The 21,793-nt window shown below is 37.5% G+C and overlaps 1 protein-coding gene across 1 annotated transcript in view; it reads right to left on the bottom strand.

The window, feature by feature from the left end:
* NELL2 (neural EGFL like 2) overlaps positions 1–21,793 on the bottom strand; it is a 400,566-nt gene that overhangs the window by 205,953 nt on the left and 172,820 nt on the right. Inside the window, exon 12 of the mRNA XM_055394732.2 lies at positions 13,138–13,266. Coding sequence (XP_055250707.1) covers positions 13,138–13,266 — 129 coding nt within the window. The remainder of the gene's footprint in view (positions 1–13,137; positions 13,267–21,793) is intronic.

Raw genomic sequence — 21,793 nt, 5'->3', positions numbered from 1 at the left:
CAAATAATATAAGAAGAAAAAAGAAGACAACAGAGAAATGATAGAGAAATTGCATGTTTTCATTTAAGGTTTATGCTCACATTACTTTGTACATGCACCTCAGTTCACTGAAATGCATAATAAAAAGAAAGTAGAAAAGTTAGAATGAATTAAAAAGATGGAAATAGGGTGAGAGGAGACAGTGTTTCTTTTGATTGACAGGTTAAAAAAAAACAGGTAGTTGAACTGGATATCTAATTATAATAGTTTATGTTTGAGGTGTGCCATGACTGGCACGTAGCAAATGCTAACCAAATGTTTATTAAGATTCCAATCTTCATGTTCATTTAAGTCAAGTGGCATTTATTTAAGCAACTTCTGCATGCCAAACATTTGATGTTCAAGTTCGTTGGTTTGCAAAGCTAGTATTCAAATCATAGGTGAAAACAGAGTATTCAGTAAAAGCAATGGTAGATATGGGAAATTTTCTGGGATTTGTGGTCCTCCAAGTATGCACGCTATTCCTTTCCTTGCACTACTCAAAATAATTCTTAAAGGAAAATATACAACAATTTAAAACAGCTGAATCAATTCTAGCTATAAAAAGTCTACAAGACAATTAGACTTTCTTATACTGTTAACAAGTCCAATACTTTTCTTGAATAATTCTTTAGTGATAAGGTAGTCTAAAGGTGGGGCTTCCCAGGTGGTGCTAGTGGTAAAGAACCACCTGCCAATGCAGGAGACCATTAAGAGATGCGGGTTTGATCCCTGAATCAGGAAGATCCCTGGAGAACACTGTAACCCATTCCAGAATTCTTGTCTGGACAATCCCATGGATAGAAGAGTCTGGCAGACTACAGTCTTTAGGGTCTCAAAGAGTCGGACACTACTGAAGGGACTTTGCATGTATGTTGCCTTTTAAAGGAGCCCATCTGTTCAGCATATCTAGGTATTTCAAACCACCAATAAACAAATATTTCTTAAACTCTAAATTGCCTATCTCTGTTTATAAGTTTTAGAGAATTCAAGAAAAATAAACAGTCTGTGATCACAAAACACTTATAGATGGTAGAAATATATACAAATGCACATGTATAAATGAATGATATGAATCCCTTGACAATTAACATGGCATATAATAAAGTATATTACAACTGGACAACTGGATATAAATCAGTTAAGAACAAGGTATTAATTCTTCAGTCAGATAAAATAAAAAATAGATTGAGAAATTAAATCCACATGCACATAATTCATCCAAAGAAAAAATAAAAATTAAGCACTCTACAACAATTAAATTAGACCAAAAAGAAACAGGTGTGTCTGTCATATTGTATTAGTTTTCTAGGGCTAGTATAATAAAGCATCACAAACAGGTAGCTTAAGTGGCAGAGATTTATTGTCTCATAATTTTATAGCCCAACATTCCCAAATCAAGGAGTCAGAGACTCGGCTCTTTCTTGGTGTTGAGAAGGACAATTTGCTTCATGCTCCTTACCTTGCGTCTGGTACTTTTTCTGGAAATTGTTGGTGCACCTTGGCTTGTAGGTGCATCAACCAGTGCCTGCCTATGTGTTCATATGACAGTCTTCCTGTGTGTCCATACCAAAATTTCTTCACTTTATAAGGACAACAGTCAACTTGGAGTAGGGTCCCACAACTTTCCAGTATGACTTCATCTAAACTAGTCACATTTGCAACAGCTCTATATCCAAATAAGTTTCCACTCTGAGGTACTACAGGTTAGGACTTTAACACAGGAACTTTTGAGAGGCACAAGTCAGCCCATAACACAGATAAAACATCATGAGCAAAGAAAAAGATGGAAATAGTGGAAGTGACTTGCTATGGATTCATGGATAAAGAGCTATGTAGGACCAGGCAACAGAAAGCTTGGATATCTTGGCAAAGGAGTTCGGGCTTGATGTGTTGAGCAACAAGAAGGCACCATGGGCTCTCAAGTAGAAGAAATGGGTTTTGTAAGCTTTAATGGTCCTGGCTGGGTAGGAGGGAGAGACACTACAGACAGAATGACTAAATAGACGGTGACATGAATTAAAAAAAGAAAATTATATCTGGCAGCAGCAGTCAGAAGGAAAGAGATAAGATGAATATGAGAAAAACTGGCCCATTAGCAAGGGGTTATTCTTTTAGGAGGTTCAGATTTTCTATATTTTCATCAATTTGAAGAGATATTTCACAAGCTTCCTTTCATTAATATGGCATCAATTCCCAATTTTGGTAAATATATGTGATATGCAGCTACATACATGGCTCATCTATGCAGAAGTGTTTTCCTGTTCCTAGCATAATGCCAAAAGCTTGGATAGAAACAATACCAGCAAATTTAAGGGGTATGGGAAACAAAAATAAGCTTCTTCATCATAATGCACTATTGGGCTGACAAAGCTGTAATCCCTGGCACTAATTATGCACTGAAGAGAGAAACTTACCAAATAAATGACTTTGAAAACAGTATCTAAAATTGAATGCCAAGATGGTCCTAAAGTAGTACTTGATAATATAATGTCAAGAGAAAGAATAGTCAAAACATCAAAAGTTCCCACAATTTTCACTTTAAAGTGAAAACAGCAAAGAATCATTCTGAAAAACACAATGTCCAACATAATTTTGGCAAATTTATAGATTATATGTATTGACAAGAGACAAAATGAAGAGGAAAGTACTAAAAAAAAAGTCTGTAACACTCTATAAGGAACGAAGGACACTGGATGGATGAAGACGGATAAATAATTTTTAAAAGAGAAATATGATAAACATATGGTTCATAATGGCATTGAAACATGTATATTATCATATGTGAAACGAATCGCCAGTCCAAGTTCGATGCATGATACAGGATGCTCAGGGCTGGTATACTGGGATGAACCAGAGGGATGAGATGGGGAGGGAGGTGGGAGGGGGTTCAAGATGGGGAACAAAATGTACACCCAGGGCAGATTCATGTCAATGTATGGCAAAACCAATACCATAATGTAAAGTAATTAGCCTCCACTTAAATAAATTAAAAAAGAAAAAAAAATTTAATTCCGATATACATTCTCAGGAAACTTAAAAAAAAGAAACATAAAATAGGGCAATATGCTCTCAGATATTTTAGATCTTTAATATATAAAAGATGGACAAGCCATCTAGTCATAAAATCTTAATTCAAACCATGTTTATAAATATCTAAGGAATTACAAAACTCTTTCAAAAACAGGAAGCTTCCCTGGTAGCTCAGGTGGCAAAGAATCTGTCTGCAATGCAGGAAACCCCAGTTCAATTCCTGGGTCAGGAAGTAATCCTGGAGAAGGGATAAGCTACCCAATCCAGTATTCTTGGGCTTCCCTGGTGGCTCAGATGGTAAAGAATCCACCTGCAATATGGGAGACCCGGATTCAATCCCTGGGTTGGGAATATCCCTGAAGGAAGGTGTGGCAACTCACTCCAGTATTCTTGCTTGGAGAATCCCCATGGACAGAGGAGCCTGGTGGGCTATAGTCCACAAAAAGTCAAACATGACTGGGAAGCTAAGCACAGCACATCATCTGCATGGCTGAGACACTGGGGGTTGGGGTAGACAGTACAGAAAAGGAAAAAACAGGGTGGGAAAGAAACACCCTTCCTTAGCCACACTGCTCCTTAAACTATTGCTCTCTTTTCTTTCTTTCATAAGCAAACATCTGGAATATGTTCTGTTCTTTCATCATATCCATTTTTTTCCCATTATGCAATATTGAATATACTCTAAACTGGCTTTTTTCATCACCATTGCACCAAAATCCCCATGGCTGATATTCTCAGGAGCATGCATAAAGTTCAGCACAAAGGACAGTGTTCAGTCTGCATCCTTCTCAATCTCTCAGAACCTTCTACTTTATTGAAATACTCTCTTTTCCTTGGTTTCTGTGACACCACCTCTCCTTCTCTCCCTCATTTTCAGCCATGAAAATTTTCTGTCTCCATCACCAAATCTTCTTCATAAATGCTCAAATACTGGGGTTTTTCAAACTCTAGGTATTTTCTACCATTTCCTCAACTACCATTTACATGCCAAAAAATCCCAAATGCTATGTATAATTTAACCTTCTCTGAACTCCACACTGAAGCATAATTCAACTGGTACTCTCCCGTCCCTCAGGCACAATAACCTGACATGATGATTTTTCTACCAAACACTTGCTTATTTTCAGGACAGAAAATTGAGTAGCAACCTTGAAACCTCTCTACTCATTATCTACTGCTGCTGCTGCTGCTGCTGTGTCGCTTCAGTTGTGTCCAAATCTGTGCGACCCCATAGACGGCAGCGCACCAGGCTCCCCCGTCCCTGGGATTCTCCAGTCAAGAACACTGGAGTGGGTTGCCATTTCCTTCTCCAACGCATGAAAGTGAAAAGTGAAAGTGAAGTTGCTCAGTCGTGTCCGACTCTTAGCGAACCCATGGACTGCAGCCTACCAGGCTCCTCCGCCCATGGATATTCCAGGCAAGAGTACTGCAGTGGGTTGCCATTGCCTTCTCCGCATTATCTACTATCACCAATTAATTAACAGGACTGGCTTTACCTCACAAACACTCAAATATACCCACATCTCCATCTCTATTTTTACTGCAAGACACTGCTGTCTTCCATCCACTGGTTTCCCACATCTAGTCTTAACCTCATTCAGCCTGAAGCAGAAGTAATTACCCAAAATACCACTGTGACCAGGGCATTCCCCTGCTTAAAACTTTTCCTTGACTTTCCCTTGTTCTTAGCACAACCTGTAGTCTACTGTGCCCTTCAAGGGTCTGCTTCCCATCATTAACCTCATCAGGCCACTTCCTGTTCTCTCCCTTCCTTCATTTATTACAAAGTATTCCTTTTTACCTCAAGGCCTTTAGCCGTGGTGATTCCCCCTCTTTCCCACTTACTTATGTACATAACTGATTTGTACTTAATCTTCACACATCAGAGAAAAACTTTTATTCAAGCATGACCACCCACCCAGATCAGAAACTCTGTTAACTTATTCTTCTTTCAGGCCACTTCCACATATATAGCTGTTTGGTGCAATGATCTTCCTTGCCTGAGAGAATATCAGTCAGGTGCTCCTTATTTACTGCTTCACCTCTAGGCTAGACTGGGACAAAATAAATATTGAACAAATATTTGTCAAATGAATAAATGAATAAAATTTAACAGTGCTATTTTAACCCTGATCAAGAAAAATATAGTAAGAATAAATAATCTCAAGAAGTTATATTATTAAAACAGTACCACAGTTCAGTTCAGTCACTCAGATTAAGCAAATAAAATTTATTTTACTTAAAACTTATCACATGTTTATTTGTGTATATAATGACAAGTCTAATTTCTTAGAGAACAAGGACTCTATAAGACCAGCTGATAGACAACATGCACAGTTGAATAAAAAAATTTTAAAAGCTACTTCTAGGGAGTTAAAATACCCTTAATGGGATACCCCGGCCCCACAGGCAGCAATATTGGGAGGAAGCCCACCCAGCAGGAGGAACCAGTCCGAAGATCCCCAGCTCCTGCCTTCCAGCCATGCCAGGAATGGTTTTGCCACTGTTGCCAACAGTGGCAAGCAGCCTTGGCATAGGGCAGGAACTAGCAGCTGACTGGGCAGGGGACTAGCTTTGCCTAAGAGTGTGCCAACAGTTGTTGCTTTGTCACAACAAAATGCCCAAGGCAATCCACATGGGGGGCACTCCTAGAACAGATAGCTCTGGTGACCAGAGTGGAGTGTGCTGCTGGAACCCATAGGATATCTCCAATATAAGGCCACTTCTGCAAGATCAGGAAACATAACTGATCTACCTAACACTTAGAAATAAATACAGAGAATTAGGCAAAATGAGGAAACAGAAGAACATATTCCAAAGGAACAAGACAAAACCCCTGAAGAACTATATGTAGTGGAGATAACTGTCTCCCCACAAAGAGTTCAAGGTAAGGATTATAAAGATGATCAATGAACTCAGGAGAAGAATGGATGAACACAGGTAAAAGGTTAGCAAAAGGCTAGAGGATATGAAGATGAACTAAACAAAGCTGAAGAGTAAATAATTGAAATAAAAAAATACATCAGAATCTAGGTATATACAGTATATTTGATGATGCAGAGGAATAGATCAGTGAACTGGAAGACAGAGTAGAGAAAATTACATACAAACTGAAGAGAAAGAATTTTTAAAAACTGAGGATAGTTTAAGCGAATTCTAGGACAACAACAAGTGTACTAACATTTGCATTTTAGGGGTTGTTGAGTCCCAAACAAGATAAACTCAAAGAGGTCCAAAAAAAGACACTTTATAAATACAATGGCAAAAGTTACAGATAAAGAGAGAAACTTAACAGCAATAAGCTACTAGTTACAAATAAAGGAACTTCCATAAGAGCATGTGCTGACTTTCTAGCAGAAATTTTGCAGGCCACAAGGGAATGGCACAATATATTCAAACTGATGAAGAGAAGATATCTACAACCAAGAATACTCTACTTAGCAAGGCTATCAAGCAAAAGCCATAAAGGTTCAACACCACTAAATTGGCTTTACAAGAAATGTTAAAGAGACTACCCTAAGCAGAAAAGATTACACAACAGGAAATACATTACTTATTTTTAAAAAGTCTCTTTAGTAAAGACAAACATATAATAAAGGCAGTATATCATCAGTGATAAATTTAATATAAAGGTTAAAAGACAAAAATAGTAAAACGATCGATAGCCACCAAAGTATTTAAGGGATAGACAAAATGAAAAGATGGAAAATGTAATGTCAAAAAACATTAAATAGGGTGCAAAGAGTAAAAATGAAGAGTTCTTAAAATGTGTTCATGCTTAAGAGATCAACTTAAAATAATATATATACATACATATATACTGTTATATTTAAATCTCATGAAAACCATAAATCAAAAATCTATAATAGATAGACACATTCAAATAGAAAGAATCCAAAGATAACACTAAAGATAGTCATCAAACCACAAGGAAAGAGGGCAAAAGTAGAACAAAAAAGAACAACAAAAATAGCTGGAAAACTATTTTTTAAATGTCAATAAGTATATACTTATTAAAAATAACATTAAATGCAAATGGCCTAAGTGTTCCAATCAAAAGTCATAGAGTGGCTGAATGTATAAAAAAGTAAGACTCATATATATGAATGCCTATAAGACTCCAGATTTAAAGTCACACACAGACTGAAAGTGAAGGGATAGAAAAGTATTCCATGCAAACAAAAACACAAAGCTGGGGTAGCAGTATTTTGACAAGGCAAAATAGACTTTAAAACAAACACTATAACAATAAACAAGAAGGACATCACTTAATGTCCACATAGTAGGCCACTAAACAAATTCAGATTAAATTTAAGAAGACTAAAACCGTATCAAGCAACTTTTCCAACCAAAGGGTCTGAGATTAGAAATCAACAAGAAAAAAACTGGAAAATATACAAGCTCATGAAGGCAAAAAAAAAAAAATTAAAACAAGGAAATTTTTTTAAAAATGCCTAGAGACAAATAAAAGTAGAAATACAACAGATTAAAATCTATAGACCCAGCAAAAGCAGCTCTAAGAGAGAAGTTTATAGCAATACAAGCTTACCCCAGGAAATAAGAAAAATCTCAAATAAACAACCTAACCTTATACCTAAAGGAACTAGAGAAAGAACAAACAAAGCACAGAACAGACACTAGATCAATGGAACAAAAGAGAAAGCCCAGAAATAAAGCCATACTTATATGGCCAATTTATCTGTGAATAAGGAGGCAAGAATATATAAAATGGAAAGATAGCCTCTTCAATACATGTTGCTGGGGAAACTGGACAGCTACACGCTGAAAAATCAAACCAGACAACAGCAAATCCCCTACATATGAACCTTCAAGTTGCAAGCTTTCAAAGATGCAAATGTGCGTTCACATGTCCAATCATGTTGTTAGTTCATGTGTTTGGTGTACATTGCCACATGCATGCATCCTCTACAACTGGTTGTGCTTTTGTGTACTTTACTATACAGTACTGCATAGAATACAGTAGTACAATATTTTTATTTCAATCCCAGGATGTCCAGAAGCAAGCATAAAACAGCAGTGATGTAGCTGGTACTGCTAAGAAGCACCCAGTGATAACAACGGAAACAGAAGTGAAAATAATTGAGAGAGTGGCGTGACAAGAGGAAGAAGAAGCATCTGAAGAAACAATGAGACTCGTGATGCAGGAAATGGCAAGGAGATTTTCTTTATTCGAGAAGACACTTAGTTTTTGAGACACAGGGCCAGATGTAGAAAAGTACATGAAGGCTGGAGCAACCATTCATGATGCAATCCAATGGTACTTATGACCAGAAAAAAAGAGCCACTACCTAGACATCACTGGATCATTTATTCACGAGGACAGATGGAACTGAATCCAGCAAGGAACCAGAACCCGTGCTGACAATGTCAGGCATGAGTGAAACTGCAGCTTGCCCTCTGCTTTGCATTGCTCATGATCCTTCAGTTCTGCCATCTCTCACCTCCTCTCCCTCTTCCAGTCAGGAACTCTTCTTGCCTGTTCATTCGATGCCAGCTGTTGTACCCTACTGCTGTACTTTTCAAGGCACTGCACTGTAAGATTAAAAATGTTTTCTTTATTTTTTGTGTTTGTTTTTTATGTATTATTTGTGTGAGAAGTATAAACCTATTACAGTACAGTACTATACAGCCAATTGTGTTAGTTGGGTACCTAGGCTGACTATGTTGGAATTATGAACAAATTCAACTTATAAACGTGCTCTCGAAATGAAATTTGTCCATATGTAGGGAACTTATTGTAGTTTCTCACACCATATACCAAATAAACTCAAAATTGATTGAAGATTTAAATGATATACCTGAAACCATAAAACTCCCAGAAAAAAATATAGACAGCACACTCTGCAACATTAGTCTTCAAAATTTTTTGGATCTATCTCCTTATGTAAGAGAAAGAAAAAGCAAAAACAGAAATAGAAATGGGAAATGAAAAAAAAATAGAAATGGGAGTGCATCAAGCTAAAAAGATATTGCAGAGCAAAGGAAACAATCAACAAAACAAAGAGCCTACTTAATGGGAAAAGATAGTTGCAAATAACATGTCTAATGAGGGACTAACATCCAAAACATACAAAAACTCATACAACATCAAGAAAATTAATAACCTTATTAAAAATGGGCAAAAGATTAGACTAGATATTCTTCTTAAGAAGACATACAGATGACCAAGACACACATGAAAAGATGTTCAATGTCACTATCATCAGGGAAATGCAAGTCAAAGCAACAATGAGATATCACGTTATCCCTATTAAAATGGCTATCATAAAAAAGACAAAATATAGTGTTGGTGAGGGTGTGGATAAAAGGGAATAGTGTGTGCAGTATTGGTGGAAATCAAAATTGGTAGAGTTAATATGGATGACAGTATGCAGATTCCTCAAAAAATTAAAAACAGAACTACCATAAAATCCAGTGATTCCACTTTTGGGTATTTCTTCAAAGAAAACAAAAACACTAATCATAAAAGATATATGTACTCCTATGTTCATTGTAGCATTATTCAAAATAGCTGAGATACAGAAGCATTCTAAGTGCCCAATAATAGATGAAAGGATATAGAAAATGTGGTATATATATACACAATATTGTGGTATGTATATATATACACAATGGAGTATCACTCTGCCATAAAAAAGAATGAGATTTTCCATTTCTGAGAACATGAATGGGCCAAAAGGGTATTATGCTAATCGAAATAAATCAGACAAAGAAACAGAAATACTATATGATTTCACTTATATAGCAAATCTAAAAAAAGAAAACAAATGAACAAATATAGCCAAACAGAAACAGACTCACAGATACAGATCATGAGTAGGTGTCAGAATGGAAGCATGTTGGTGGATGAGTGAAATAGATGAGCGATAGTTAGAGGTACAAACCTCCAGTTATAAAATAAATAAGCCTTGGGATATAATGTACAGCATAGGTAATATAGTCAATAATATTATAATAACTTTGTGTTGTGACAGATGGTAACTAGATTTATAATGGTGATCATTTCATAATGTATCAAAACGTCAAATTACTATGTAGTACATCTGAAACTAACAGAAAGTGTAAGTAAATTATATTTCAATAAAAAAAATTCTTAGCAAGAACAAAGTGCAAAGAAAATCAAATTTGATCAGAACACTAAGGAACCTGTTAACATGAATAACAAAAGCTATACTAGAAATATTCATGTATAAAATATTCAAGATCCCTATAATAAACTAACAGGTTTTTCCATCATTTTTTTAACTTGTGAAGATTACTTCCTTAAATGAAAAATGAATAACATGAGGACGTTTACAAACCATTTTTCAGTATGATCCATTCAGAATGAAAAAGAGCTGCCGTTTGTGCTACAGATAAACATGCAGATAAAAACAGTGGTCTAGTCTTTACAATTAAAATTTTAAAAGCTTGTATTGATAAATAATTTAATCAAAATTTCTGGCTTCTTCCCTTGAGTTCTTTCCTGTCTCAGTAAATGGCAACATCATCCATTTGTTGCTCAAAATTCTTGACTCCCATTCATCACTCTTTAATTCTCCTCCATAGCAAACTATCTGCAAGTATTTTTGGCTCTATCTCTAAAACAATACATGAATATATTCCTTTTTATCTCTCCTGTGCTAAGTCGCTCAGTCATGTCTGACTCTCTGTGGTCCCACGGACTGTAGCCCATCAGGCTCCTCTGTCCATGAGGACTCTCCAGGCAAGAATATGAAGTGTGTTGCCTTCCCATCCCAGGGATTGAACCCAGGTCTCCCAAATTGCAGGCGGATTCTTTACTGATTGAGCCACCAGGGAAGCCTAAAAATTTTTTGGCTGCACCTCACAGCATGTGAGATCTTAGTCCCCCAACCAGGGATTAAACCTGCGCCTCCTGCAGTGGAAGCATGGAATCTTAACCACTGTGCTTAATTTAGGCAACTTAGCTTAGACTTCTACAGTAGCCTTCCAACTGGTCTTCCTGTTTACACTTCTGTTCTTCTAACTACATCTAACCCCACAGTTCATCTAACACATTGCAGTCAGAGCTATCTTTTTTGATACAAGTCTGTGCATATCACTTCTCTCCTAGATGAATCTAAAATACTTACAAGCACCCCTACATTACCTGGCCCCTACCTAATTCTCCAATTGCATCTTAATTAACTCATCTGTTTCATCACATTATCCTGCTTTCTGTTTGTAGAACATCTAAGCGATTACCACTTATGGTCTGTCTACTTACTATTCCTTCTAGTTGGAATGCCCTGTTTCAGATCTTTCTGTGTTATTTCCTTATCATCAAATCTCAAGTCAACTGGCAATACCCTGCCAACCCCAGACCCAGAGGCTTTCCTTGACCATCTCATCTAAATTAATCCCCAATCAATTTATATCACATCATCCTATTTAACTTTCTTCCTATTGCTTATTACTATCTTAAATTGCCTTCTCTACTTCTAAGTTACCTACTTATTCTCTGTCTTCTCCCTCAAATATAAGCTCCAAAGCACAGAAAACTTAGCAGTCTTATTCACCATTTACCTTATCAGTCTTATTCACCGTTTTCTAGGCACCTAGAGACTAGAAAACTGCTTGGTACACAGTAGGTGCTCACTAAATATTTATTAGAAGAGTAAATACACTTAATGACAACAAAAAAGAATCAGCTCAAAACATAAATAATTATAAGATTAAGAAAAAAGAGGTACCATATGAGTTTATATCATGTGATTTCATATTACACATATTAACAACATCAGTGGAATGCATTACATATCAGAGATCTCAAATATTAATGAAAAACACATTACTAAGTATGTTTAAATTCATTTTTAATATAAAAACTTTCAAAATTAGGAATTTTACATGAATCTGCATATGAATGGGGAAGGGAAACTACAGATGTGTTTGTGCTTTGGCAAAAGTGGAATGGTCTCTTTAGGTCTGAATCAGAAGCATTTAAAGGAATATACTAGGGGAAATGGTCAATTTAAAAAGTGAATACCAATTTTTAAGGCAGAGAAAATCTACTGAAAACTAAGAGAAACAACAGAAATTGAACTCATTGGAAAAGACCCTGATGCTGGGAAAGATTGATGGCAGGAGGAGAAGGCAATGACAAAGGATGACATTGTTGGATGACATCACCAACTCAATGGATATGAGTTTGAGCCAACTCCAGGAGACAGTTAAGGACAGGGAAGCCTAGCAAGTTGCAGTCACAAAGAGTCGGACACAACTTACTGACTGAACAAGGGCCAATAAATCATTATATAACTAAAAATGATCTCTAGGGACTGATGGCACTGATTATGGACAGTTGGAAAGGGTAAGACCAGAAGCTTCCAGGTGCCCAAATACCACCACACCACTGTTCTTACCTGCAAGATCCACTAGCTAGTCACACAATTGATGAGAATGATTCAAATACGTGCCTCGGGGAAGTTACACATTACTACACCTCTAGTAATTCTAGGGTATTCACGAAAAGTCAATGCTGCAGTATTTGTGGATGCCCAGGCCTTCTCACTGTATCTGGACTCTTTCAATGAGACAACAAACTATCTGAGATATTCATTAAGGATTTAAAATAACTTGGAAACTGTTTACTCCACTGGAGCTATTTACTAAATACCACAGAGCATGAATACAACCACTGAGATTACTGACAGTAGCAAAACAAAAACGGTGTGGGCACTTCATCTTCCTGTTAATTGACTGTCTTTGTCATACAACATTGCCTGCAAAAATCTGACTACTATCCTAACCGCAAGCCACAGTAATCATGTCAATATGTGAACTATCTAAACATCTAATTATAAAAAAAGAAGGCAATTTCACAGTGGAAGTATTGTCCTAATTCAAGAAACCTAGCCATATTAACTTATTAGTCTGACATAGCAGAAAGATGAAAAACTTTAATTTGAAAGATAATTATTTTTAGCTGATTAATATGCTTCAAATTAAATTCACTGCTTTTAATGGGCATCTCAATTTGACAACCTGGGAAATTAATAAATTTTGCATGCAGTAATTCTAGGAAATTTATACAGCCAAGCTACACTTCATTACAAGGATTACCTTCACAGTAGGCATTGTCTTCTCGAAGAGCCCGAAAACCATCTCGACAGCTACAAACAGCTCTGTCATTCAGATTTCTGCAGACAGAATTCTCCATGCAGTTATGTCTTTCAGAGCAAAAGTCATAACCTACAGGAAAAAAGAAATTATTATGGTAAATGAAATCATAACAAAGCAAAAACATTTTGTCTCTTAATATCTTTCTTTTATTTAGAAGCTATATTTTCTTACATGATTATGTTGATATCTTTATCCAATGCTTATAGAACCACATGTTATATGTACCAAAAAATGTTTTAGTGTATTTAACCCAATTAAAATTAATTGGAGGAGGTCACCATTAACTCCACCATAAAGCCACCATAATTTACACAACACTGAGGAAACAGACTGTTGGAGAGCATAAACAGAACCTTGTGCACACGAGGACCCAGGAGAAAGGATCAGTGATGCCACAAGAGACTGACCCAAACTTACCTGTGAGTGTCCAGGAGTCTCCAGCAGAGGCATGGGTCAGCAGTAGCCTGCTGCAGGGTTGGGGGCACTGAGTGCAGCAGTGCCTGCAAGGGACATTTTGAAGGAGGTCGCCATTTTCTGCATTACCTCCACCATAGTTTGGTCTCAGGTCAAACAACAGCAAGGGAGCAAAGCCCCGCCCATCAACAGAAAATTGAATTAAAGATTTACTGAGCATGGCCCTGTCCATCAGAACCAAACCCAGTTTCCCCCTCAGTCTCTCCCATTAGGAAGTTTCCGTAACCCTCTTATCCTTATCCATCAGAGGGCATACAGAATAAAAACCACAATCACAGAAAACTAATCAAACTGATCACATGAACCACAGCTTTGTCTAACTCAATGAAACTATAGGGCCACCCAAGATGGACGGGTCATGGTGGAGAGTTCTGACAAAACATGGTCCACTGGAGATGGGAATGGCAAACCACTTCAGTAACTTGCCTTGAGAACCCCATGAACAGCACGAAAAGGGAAAAAGATAGGACACTGAAAGATGAACTTCCTCGGTGCCCAATATGCTACTGGAGATCAGTAGAGGAATAACTCCAGAAAGAATGAAGAGATGGAGCCAAAGCAGAAACAACACCCAGTTGTGGATGTGATGGGTGGTGGAAGTAAAGTCCAAAGCTGTAAAGAGCAATAATGCATAGGAACCTGAAATGTTAGGTCCATGAATCAAGGCAAACTGGAAGTGGTCAAACAGGAAATGGCAAGAGTGAACATCAACATCTAGGAATCAGTGAACTAAAATGAACTGGAATGGGTGAATTTAACTCAGATGACAATTATATCTACTACTGTGGGGAAGAATTCCTTAGAAGAAATGGAGTAGCCATCATAGTCAACAAGAGTCCAAAATGCAGTACTCAGATGCAATCTCAAAAATGACAGAATAATCTCTGTTCATTTCTAAGGCAAGCCATTCAATATCACAGTAATCCAAGTCCATGTCCCAACCAGTAATGCTGAAGAAGCTGAAATTGAATGGTTCTATGAAGACCTACAAGACCTTCTAGAACTAACACCCAAAAAAGATGTACCTTTCATTATAGGGGACTGGAATGCAAAAGTAGGAAGTCAAGAGATACCTGGAGTAACAGGCAAATTTGGCCTTGGAGTACAGAACGAAGCAGGTCAAAGGCTAACAGAGTTTTGCCAAGAGAATGCACTGGTCATAACAAACTCTCTTCCAACAACACAAGAAAAGACTCTACATGTGGACATCACCAGATGGTCAATACTGAAATCAGACTGATTATATTCTTTGCAGCCAAAGATGGAGAAGCTCTACACAGTCAGCAAAAACAAGACTGGGAGTTGACTGTGGCTCAGATCACAAACTCCTTATTGCCAAATTCAGAATTAAATAGAAGAAAGTAGAGAAAACCACTAGACCATTGAGGTATGACCTAAATCAAATCCCTTACGATTATACAATGGAAGTTACAAATAAATGGATTAGATCTGATAGACAGAGTGTTTGAAGAACTATGGATGGAGGTTCATGACATTGTACAGGAAGCATTAATCAAGACCATACCCAAGAATAAGATGCAAAAAGGCAAAATGGTTGTCTGAGGAGGCCTTAGAAACAGTTAAGAAAAGAAAAGACGTGAAAGGCAAAGGAGAAAAGGAAAGACTTACTCATTTTAATGCAGAGTTCCAAAGAATAGCAAGGAGAGATGAGAAAGCCTTCCTCAGTGATCAGTGCAAAGAAATCGAGGAAAGCAATAGAATGGGAAAGACTAGAGATCTCCTCAAGAAAATTAGAGATACCAAAGAACATTTCATGCAAAGATGGGCTCAGTAAAGGAAAGAAATGGTATGGACCTAAGAGAAGCAGAAGATATTAAGAAGAAGTAGCAAGAATACACAGAAGAACTATACAAAAAAAAGATCTTCATGACTCAGATAATCACGATGGTGTGATCACTCACCTAGAGCCAGACATCCTGGAATGTGGGCCTTAGGAAGCATCACTACGAACAAAGCTAGTGTAGGTGACGGAATTCCAGTTGAGCTAATTCAAATCCTAAAAGATGATGCTGTGAAAGTGCTACACTCAAAATGCCAGCAAATTTGGAAAACTCAGAGGTGGCCACAGGACTGGAAAAGGTCAGTCTTCATTCTAATGCCAAAGAATATTCAAACTACTGTACAATTGCACTCATCTCACACACTAGTAAAGGAATGCTCAAAATTCTCCAAGCCAGGCTTCAACAGAACGTGAATTGTGAACTTCCAGATGTTCAAGTTGAATTTAGAAAAGGCACAGGGACCATAGATCAAATTGCCAACATCTGCTGGATCATCGAAAAAGCAAGAGAGTTCCAGAAAAACAACTATTTCTGCTTTATTGACTATGCCAAAGCCTTTGACTGTGTGGATCACAACAAATTGTGGAAAATTCTGAAAGAGAAGGTAATAACAGACCACGTGACCTTCCTCCTGCGAAATCTGTATGCAGGTCAAGAAGCAACAGTTAGAACTGGACATGGAACAACAGACTGGTTCCAAATCAGGAAAGGAGTAGGTCAAGGTTTTATTTTGTCACCCTGCTTATTTACCTTATACACAGAGTACATCATGAGAAACGCTGGGCTGGATGAAGCACAAGATGGAATCAAGACTGCCGGGAGAAATATCAATACCTCAGATACACAGATTACATCACCCTTGTGGCAGAAAGTGAAGAAGAACTAAAATGCCTCTTGATGAAAGTGAAAGAGGAGAATGAAAAAGTTGGCTTAAAACTAAAGATTTAGAAAACTAAGACCATGGCATCCAGTCCCATCGCTTCATGGCAAATAGATGGGGAAACAGTGGAAACAGTGGTTGATTTTATTTTGGGGGGCTCCAAAATCACTGCAGATGGTGATTGCAGCCATGAAATTAAAAGACGTTTGCTCCTTGGAAGGAAAGTTATAACCAACCTAGACAACATATTAAAAAGCAGAGACATTACTTGGCCAACAAAGCTCCATCTAACTGGCTATGGTTTTTCCAGTAATCATTTATGGATGTGAGAGTTGGACTATAAAGAAAGCTGAGTGCCGAAGAATAGATTCTTTTGAACTGTGGTGTTGGAGAAGACTCTCGAGAGTGCCTTGGACAGCAAGGAGATCCAACCAGTCCATCCTAAAGGAAATCAGTCCTGGATGGACTGATGGTGAAGCTGAAACTGCAGTACTTTGGCCACTTGATGCAAAAGAACTGACTCCTTAGAAAAGACCCTGATGCTGGGAAAGATTGAAGGTGGGAGGAGAAGGGGATGGCAGAGGATGAGATGGTTGGGACAGGGAGGCCTGTCATGCTGTGGTCCGTGGGTCTCAAAGAGTTGGACACAACTGAACTGAACTGAACTGAAGATAACATAGTGAGGAAGGAAAGTAACCTTGGAATTAGTGATTAAACATTATTAATAACTATGAGTTCAGTTCAGTTCAGTCGCTCAGTCGTGTCTGACTCTCTGCGATCCCATGAATCACAGCACGCCAGGCCTCTCACAGACTAAAAAAGACCAGATGTGCACATTGTGTATTTAAGAAATGAAACAGATGACCTGGCATCTTAAAGAAAAAAATACAGAAAATCTCTAAATGTGCTAAAAAAAAAAACAAAACACCGCTTTAATTTTCTCTGGAAATCGGCAAGACAAGTATGGCTACTCAAAATAAAAAAGTCTATGAATTATAAAGATTCCAGAGTCTTTATCAGAGGAAACATAAATGGAACACTTCATATACAGTGACACTAATCATGTGTAATTTCTTGAATTTCTTTTTCCTGTGTGAATCCCTTGTTCAAAGATCATCTAAGATGCTGAAATGAAAAGCTTGAACACTGGAATCTATATTTAATGGAAATTATATGATTATGCATCATTCAAACAATTTTAAATTTGCTTGATGCATAAATTTTCTAGCTAGTTTTACACTGTCTAATGAATTGTTATTTCTGCATGTATAAAGGAAAAGATGTTTAGAAAAATACATTTCATGCAGCTCAGAATAAACTCATTTACTTACACGCAAGAAAAGACTTTTACTTGAGCAAATCATGAAGATGTAAGTTCTACACCAGCTCATCTTATTTATCAAATTACCATAGAATCTGTGATTCAGTGAAAGACTGAACCATAGCCAGTAGGTATACTCTGGCACAGCACAATGACTGATGTCCATTCCAATTGGTTTGTGCCCATAATGCCCATAATGACTATGCTGAATATCATCACAGAATTAAAACATATCTCCCATGAGATGTGTTAAAATGTATAGTAAAAAAATTTTGGTACAATTTAAAGAGACATTACTTTGCCAACAAAGGTCCTAGTCAAGGCTATGGTTTTTCCAGTGGTCATGTATGGATGTGAGAGTTGGACTGTGAAGAAAGCTGATCGCTGAAAAATTGATGCCTTTGAACTGTGGTGCTGGAGAAGACTCTTGAGAGTCCCTTGGACTGCAAGGAGATCCAACCAGTCCATTCTAAAGGAGATCAGTCCTGGATGTTCATTGGAAGGACTGATGCTAAAGCTGAAACTCCAATACTTTGGCCACCTCATGCGAAGAGTTGACTCACTGGAAAAGACTCTGATGCTGGGAGGGATAGGGGGCAGGAGGAGAAAGGGATGACAGAAAATGAGATGGCTGGATGGCATCACCAACTCGATGGACGTGCGTTTGAGTGAACTCTGGGAGTTGGTGATGGACAGGGAGGCCTGGCGTGCTGTGATTCATGGGGTCACAAAGAGTCGGACATGACTGAGCGACTGAACTGAACTGAACTGAATAAGCCTTAGGAAGGGTGAGGCTTGAGTGATTTCTATAGCAATTAAATAAAATAGAACTGAGGTGAATGAAAATTGGAAACCTACATAGTAAATAACAGCACTAAAATCACTTGACAACTTTTCTTCACAAAATTCTTCACAATCTAAATTCTTATGATTCAGGCTGAAAATTTTGAAGTGAAAGGTTCATTCTTATGAAGAGGAAAGTTAAAAATGTTTTCTCCTTAGGTCGTTTTCTTTCCTTCTTCTTTAAGAGGCTAAATTGAGACCATTTTTCTTAAAATGTATTCCAGTGTCTTTTTACAATGCCTGAGGGGATAATTTCAGCTAAAAAGTCATCCTCATTCTCTTTCCCAATAACTCACCACATCATCAACCTAAAATGAAAAAGTTCCAAAAAATCACTTTATATTTACTCTAAATTAAAACAAAGTACTAAAATTGTTAGCCCAGTCCTTAAGAGGGCTTCCCTGATAGCTCAGCTCGTAAAGAATCCGCTTGCAATGCAGGAGATCCCAGTTCAATTCCTGGGTCTCCAAGGTCCGCTGGAGAAGGGATAGCTACCCACTCCATTATTCTTGGGCTTCCGTTATGGCTCAGCTGGTAAAGAATCCACCTGCAATGTGGGAGATCTGGATTAAATCCCTGGGTTGGGAAGATTCCCCTGGAGAAGGGAAAGGGTACCCACTCCAGTATTCTGACTGAAGAATTCCATGGACTAAATAGTCCATGGGGTCGCAAAGGATCGGACATGACTGTACAACTTTCACAGTCCTTAAGAAACACAGATAATTAAGAGACCATGCTCTAACACAGTGCTGAATCTGTAGAATTTTACCTTTAATGTTTCAAACAACTCTTAGAGAGCACTGACTAAATACAGGACCTGTTCCTGGTGCACTTTTATTTTTCTTTTGTAAGTTTATAATTTTCAAAACTATCTTTCAACACATTTTGATGTATTTTCTCTTCTCCCAGTTTTCAGATTCTGTCCAATGCATGCCATCACTGTCTATGCCATATGCCTCCTCTATTAAAATCCATTTCTGATTTGACCTAACCAATGGCAAGACTCCCTCATCCGCGCATCAAACACCATGTACACGCTTACCATGCAGTGCTTAATTGCTGCAAGAATTTCCAAATATAAGAAAACAGTGTATTTCTACTTTTCACTATTTTAGGTTCATTTAGGGAGTACACTGGTTTTTGTCAAATGAGTTTTTATAAATTAACCCAGAGACTTGAAAATTGAAAATCTTGTCAAATTTTAACTTACTCTAAACAGTGTCAGCTGTTTTGATCTAGTCTTTCAACAGACAAATGTTGATTGAATCTATTGGTTGTTTTACTGCTTAGATTCAAAAATGCCAAGGTTAAAAGGCTAACTGCTAACTACTGATGGGTAGAAAATTCAGACTCACTTAAAGAGCTTTGTTTCCAGTCTATAGGGAAGAACTTCAAAACAAAAATCAGACTATGGGTTGGCAATAAACCGTAGTCCTACTACCATCATAGCTGCATTCCTACTCATCTGTGCTTGGATTTTAGAGTTGAAAGATCTACATCTGATCTCTACCATGTACTGGCTGCATAAATTACTAGCTGTGTAAGTTAATTAACCTTTCTAAACCTTCAGATTTTCTCACCTGTAAATTAGGATATTATCTACCTCACAAAAATGTAAGGTTCACATGAGATCATCTATGCAAAACTATAATAGTTTCACATTAGTTAATAATTAAAGTAATTAGAGTATTACTAATAAGCCACAAATAAATGTGCTGAGATAGCTATCATAGGAGAAAATTCACATATTTTTTACAGATGGATACAGCAATGATCTAATACAATCAGGTCTTTCTTTTATTTCCTCCTTTCGATTTTAAACTCACGGATGCCAAGTTTTCTATTCTTTTTAAGCTTTCCAAATTTATATGAAGTTCTTGTATTAAGTATACTAGAACTTTCTATAACCTTCTATAAAATGTTGATATGCATTTTCTATGACTGATGGGGTAAGGAAAGGTACAAAAGATTATACGTAAGAACAACACAAATAAAGGTTTTTCATAATATCCAAGAGAAAAAGAATACAATAATTTTGAGGTGATTATTTGTCGGTTTTGTCTATAGGTGTCTATTTCTTCTTTCAGTAGGAAAAAAAAAAAACCTAGCCATACCTGGAATGAACTCTTCACCTCTACTATTAGCCTAGATGCTTACAGGAAAATGGACTCCACTGCCCACTGATCAAGGCCACACCAAACAATACATCCTACTAGCCTGAACATAATTTCTTCAGGTCTGAGCAAATGATCCAGTATAGGTTAATACAGATAATTAAATCTCAATTCTGGGACTTTTGTTCAACTCAAGAAGATACTGAACTTTGTCTTCCACCTACTTAAGTTTCAAAATAATGTGAGCATAATAATGTTGGGGCCTACCCAAGAACACATAGAGTTTTAAAATAACGCCATCTCAGAGGAGGCAAATAGATGTAGCTAAGCAAAGTGACAAGGTTTGAGATCTGAATCAACCCACTCACCAGGGCCATGCGTTCCATTTTTTCACTTAGGTCAGTTGGATTGGTTGTTCTATCACTCGTACCTGAAACAATACTAACTTATATCGGTACCATCTATGAGATGATGGATAATCCTGACTTTTCCCAAAATGTAGTTCATGTGCATGGATGAACATTTAAAATAAAATACAGATAGCAATAGGCTTCCCTAGTAGCTCAGCTGGTAAAGAATCCGCCTACAATGAAGGAGACAATGGTTCGATTGCTGGGACTGGAAGATCCGCTGGAGAAGGGATAGGTTTACCCACTCCAGTGTTCTTGGGCTTCCCTGATGGCTCAGCTAGTAAAGAATTAACCTGCAATGTGGGAGACCTGGGTTGGGAAGGTCCCCTGGAGAAGGGACAGGTTACCCACTCCAGTATTCCTGGGCTTCCCTGATGGCTCAGCTGGTAAAGATTTCACCTGCAAGGTGGGAGACCTGGGTTCGATCCCTGAGTTGGGAAGATCCCCTGGAGAAGGGAAAGTCTATCCACTCCAGTACTCTGGCATGGTGAATTCCATGGACTGTATAGTCCATGGGGTTGCAAAGAGTCAGATTCAACTGAGCAACTTTCAATTTCATTTTCAAAGATAGCAATGGAATACTTTTAATGTGTACAAAAAATACACGAATTCAACAAATAATCCAGTCATTTCATGGATACCACTGGAATGAAACTAACTTTTCCCAAAATGTGTTAACTAACAGTAGATAATAAAAAATTACCTAATGATGTTATTTGCGATAGATAACAAGAATCACGAAGTTGTAATTG

This window comes from Moschus berezovskii, chromosome 6, assembly GCF_049115385.1.
Source record: "Moschus berezovskii isolate FMDL1 chromosome 6, NW_MosBer_1.0, whole genome shotgun sequence".
In the NCBI taxonomy this organism is placed as follows: Eukaryota; Metazoa; Chordata; class Mammalia; order Artiodactyla; family Moschidae; genus Moschus; species Moschus berezovskii.
The sequence above is the reverse complement of the archived record's forward strand: the minus strand, read 5'-3'. Positions and strand labels throughout refer to the sequence as shown.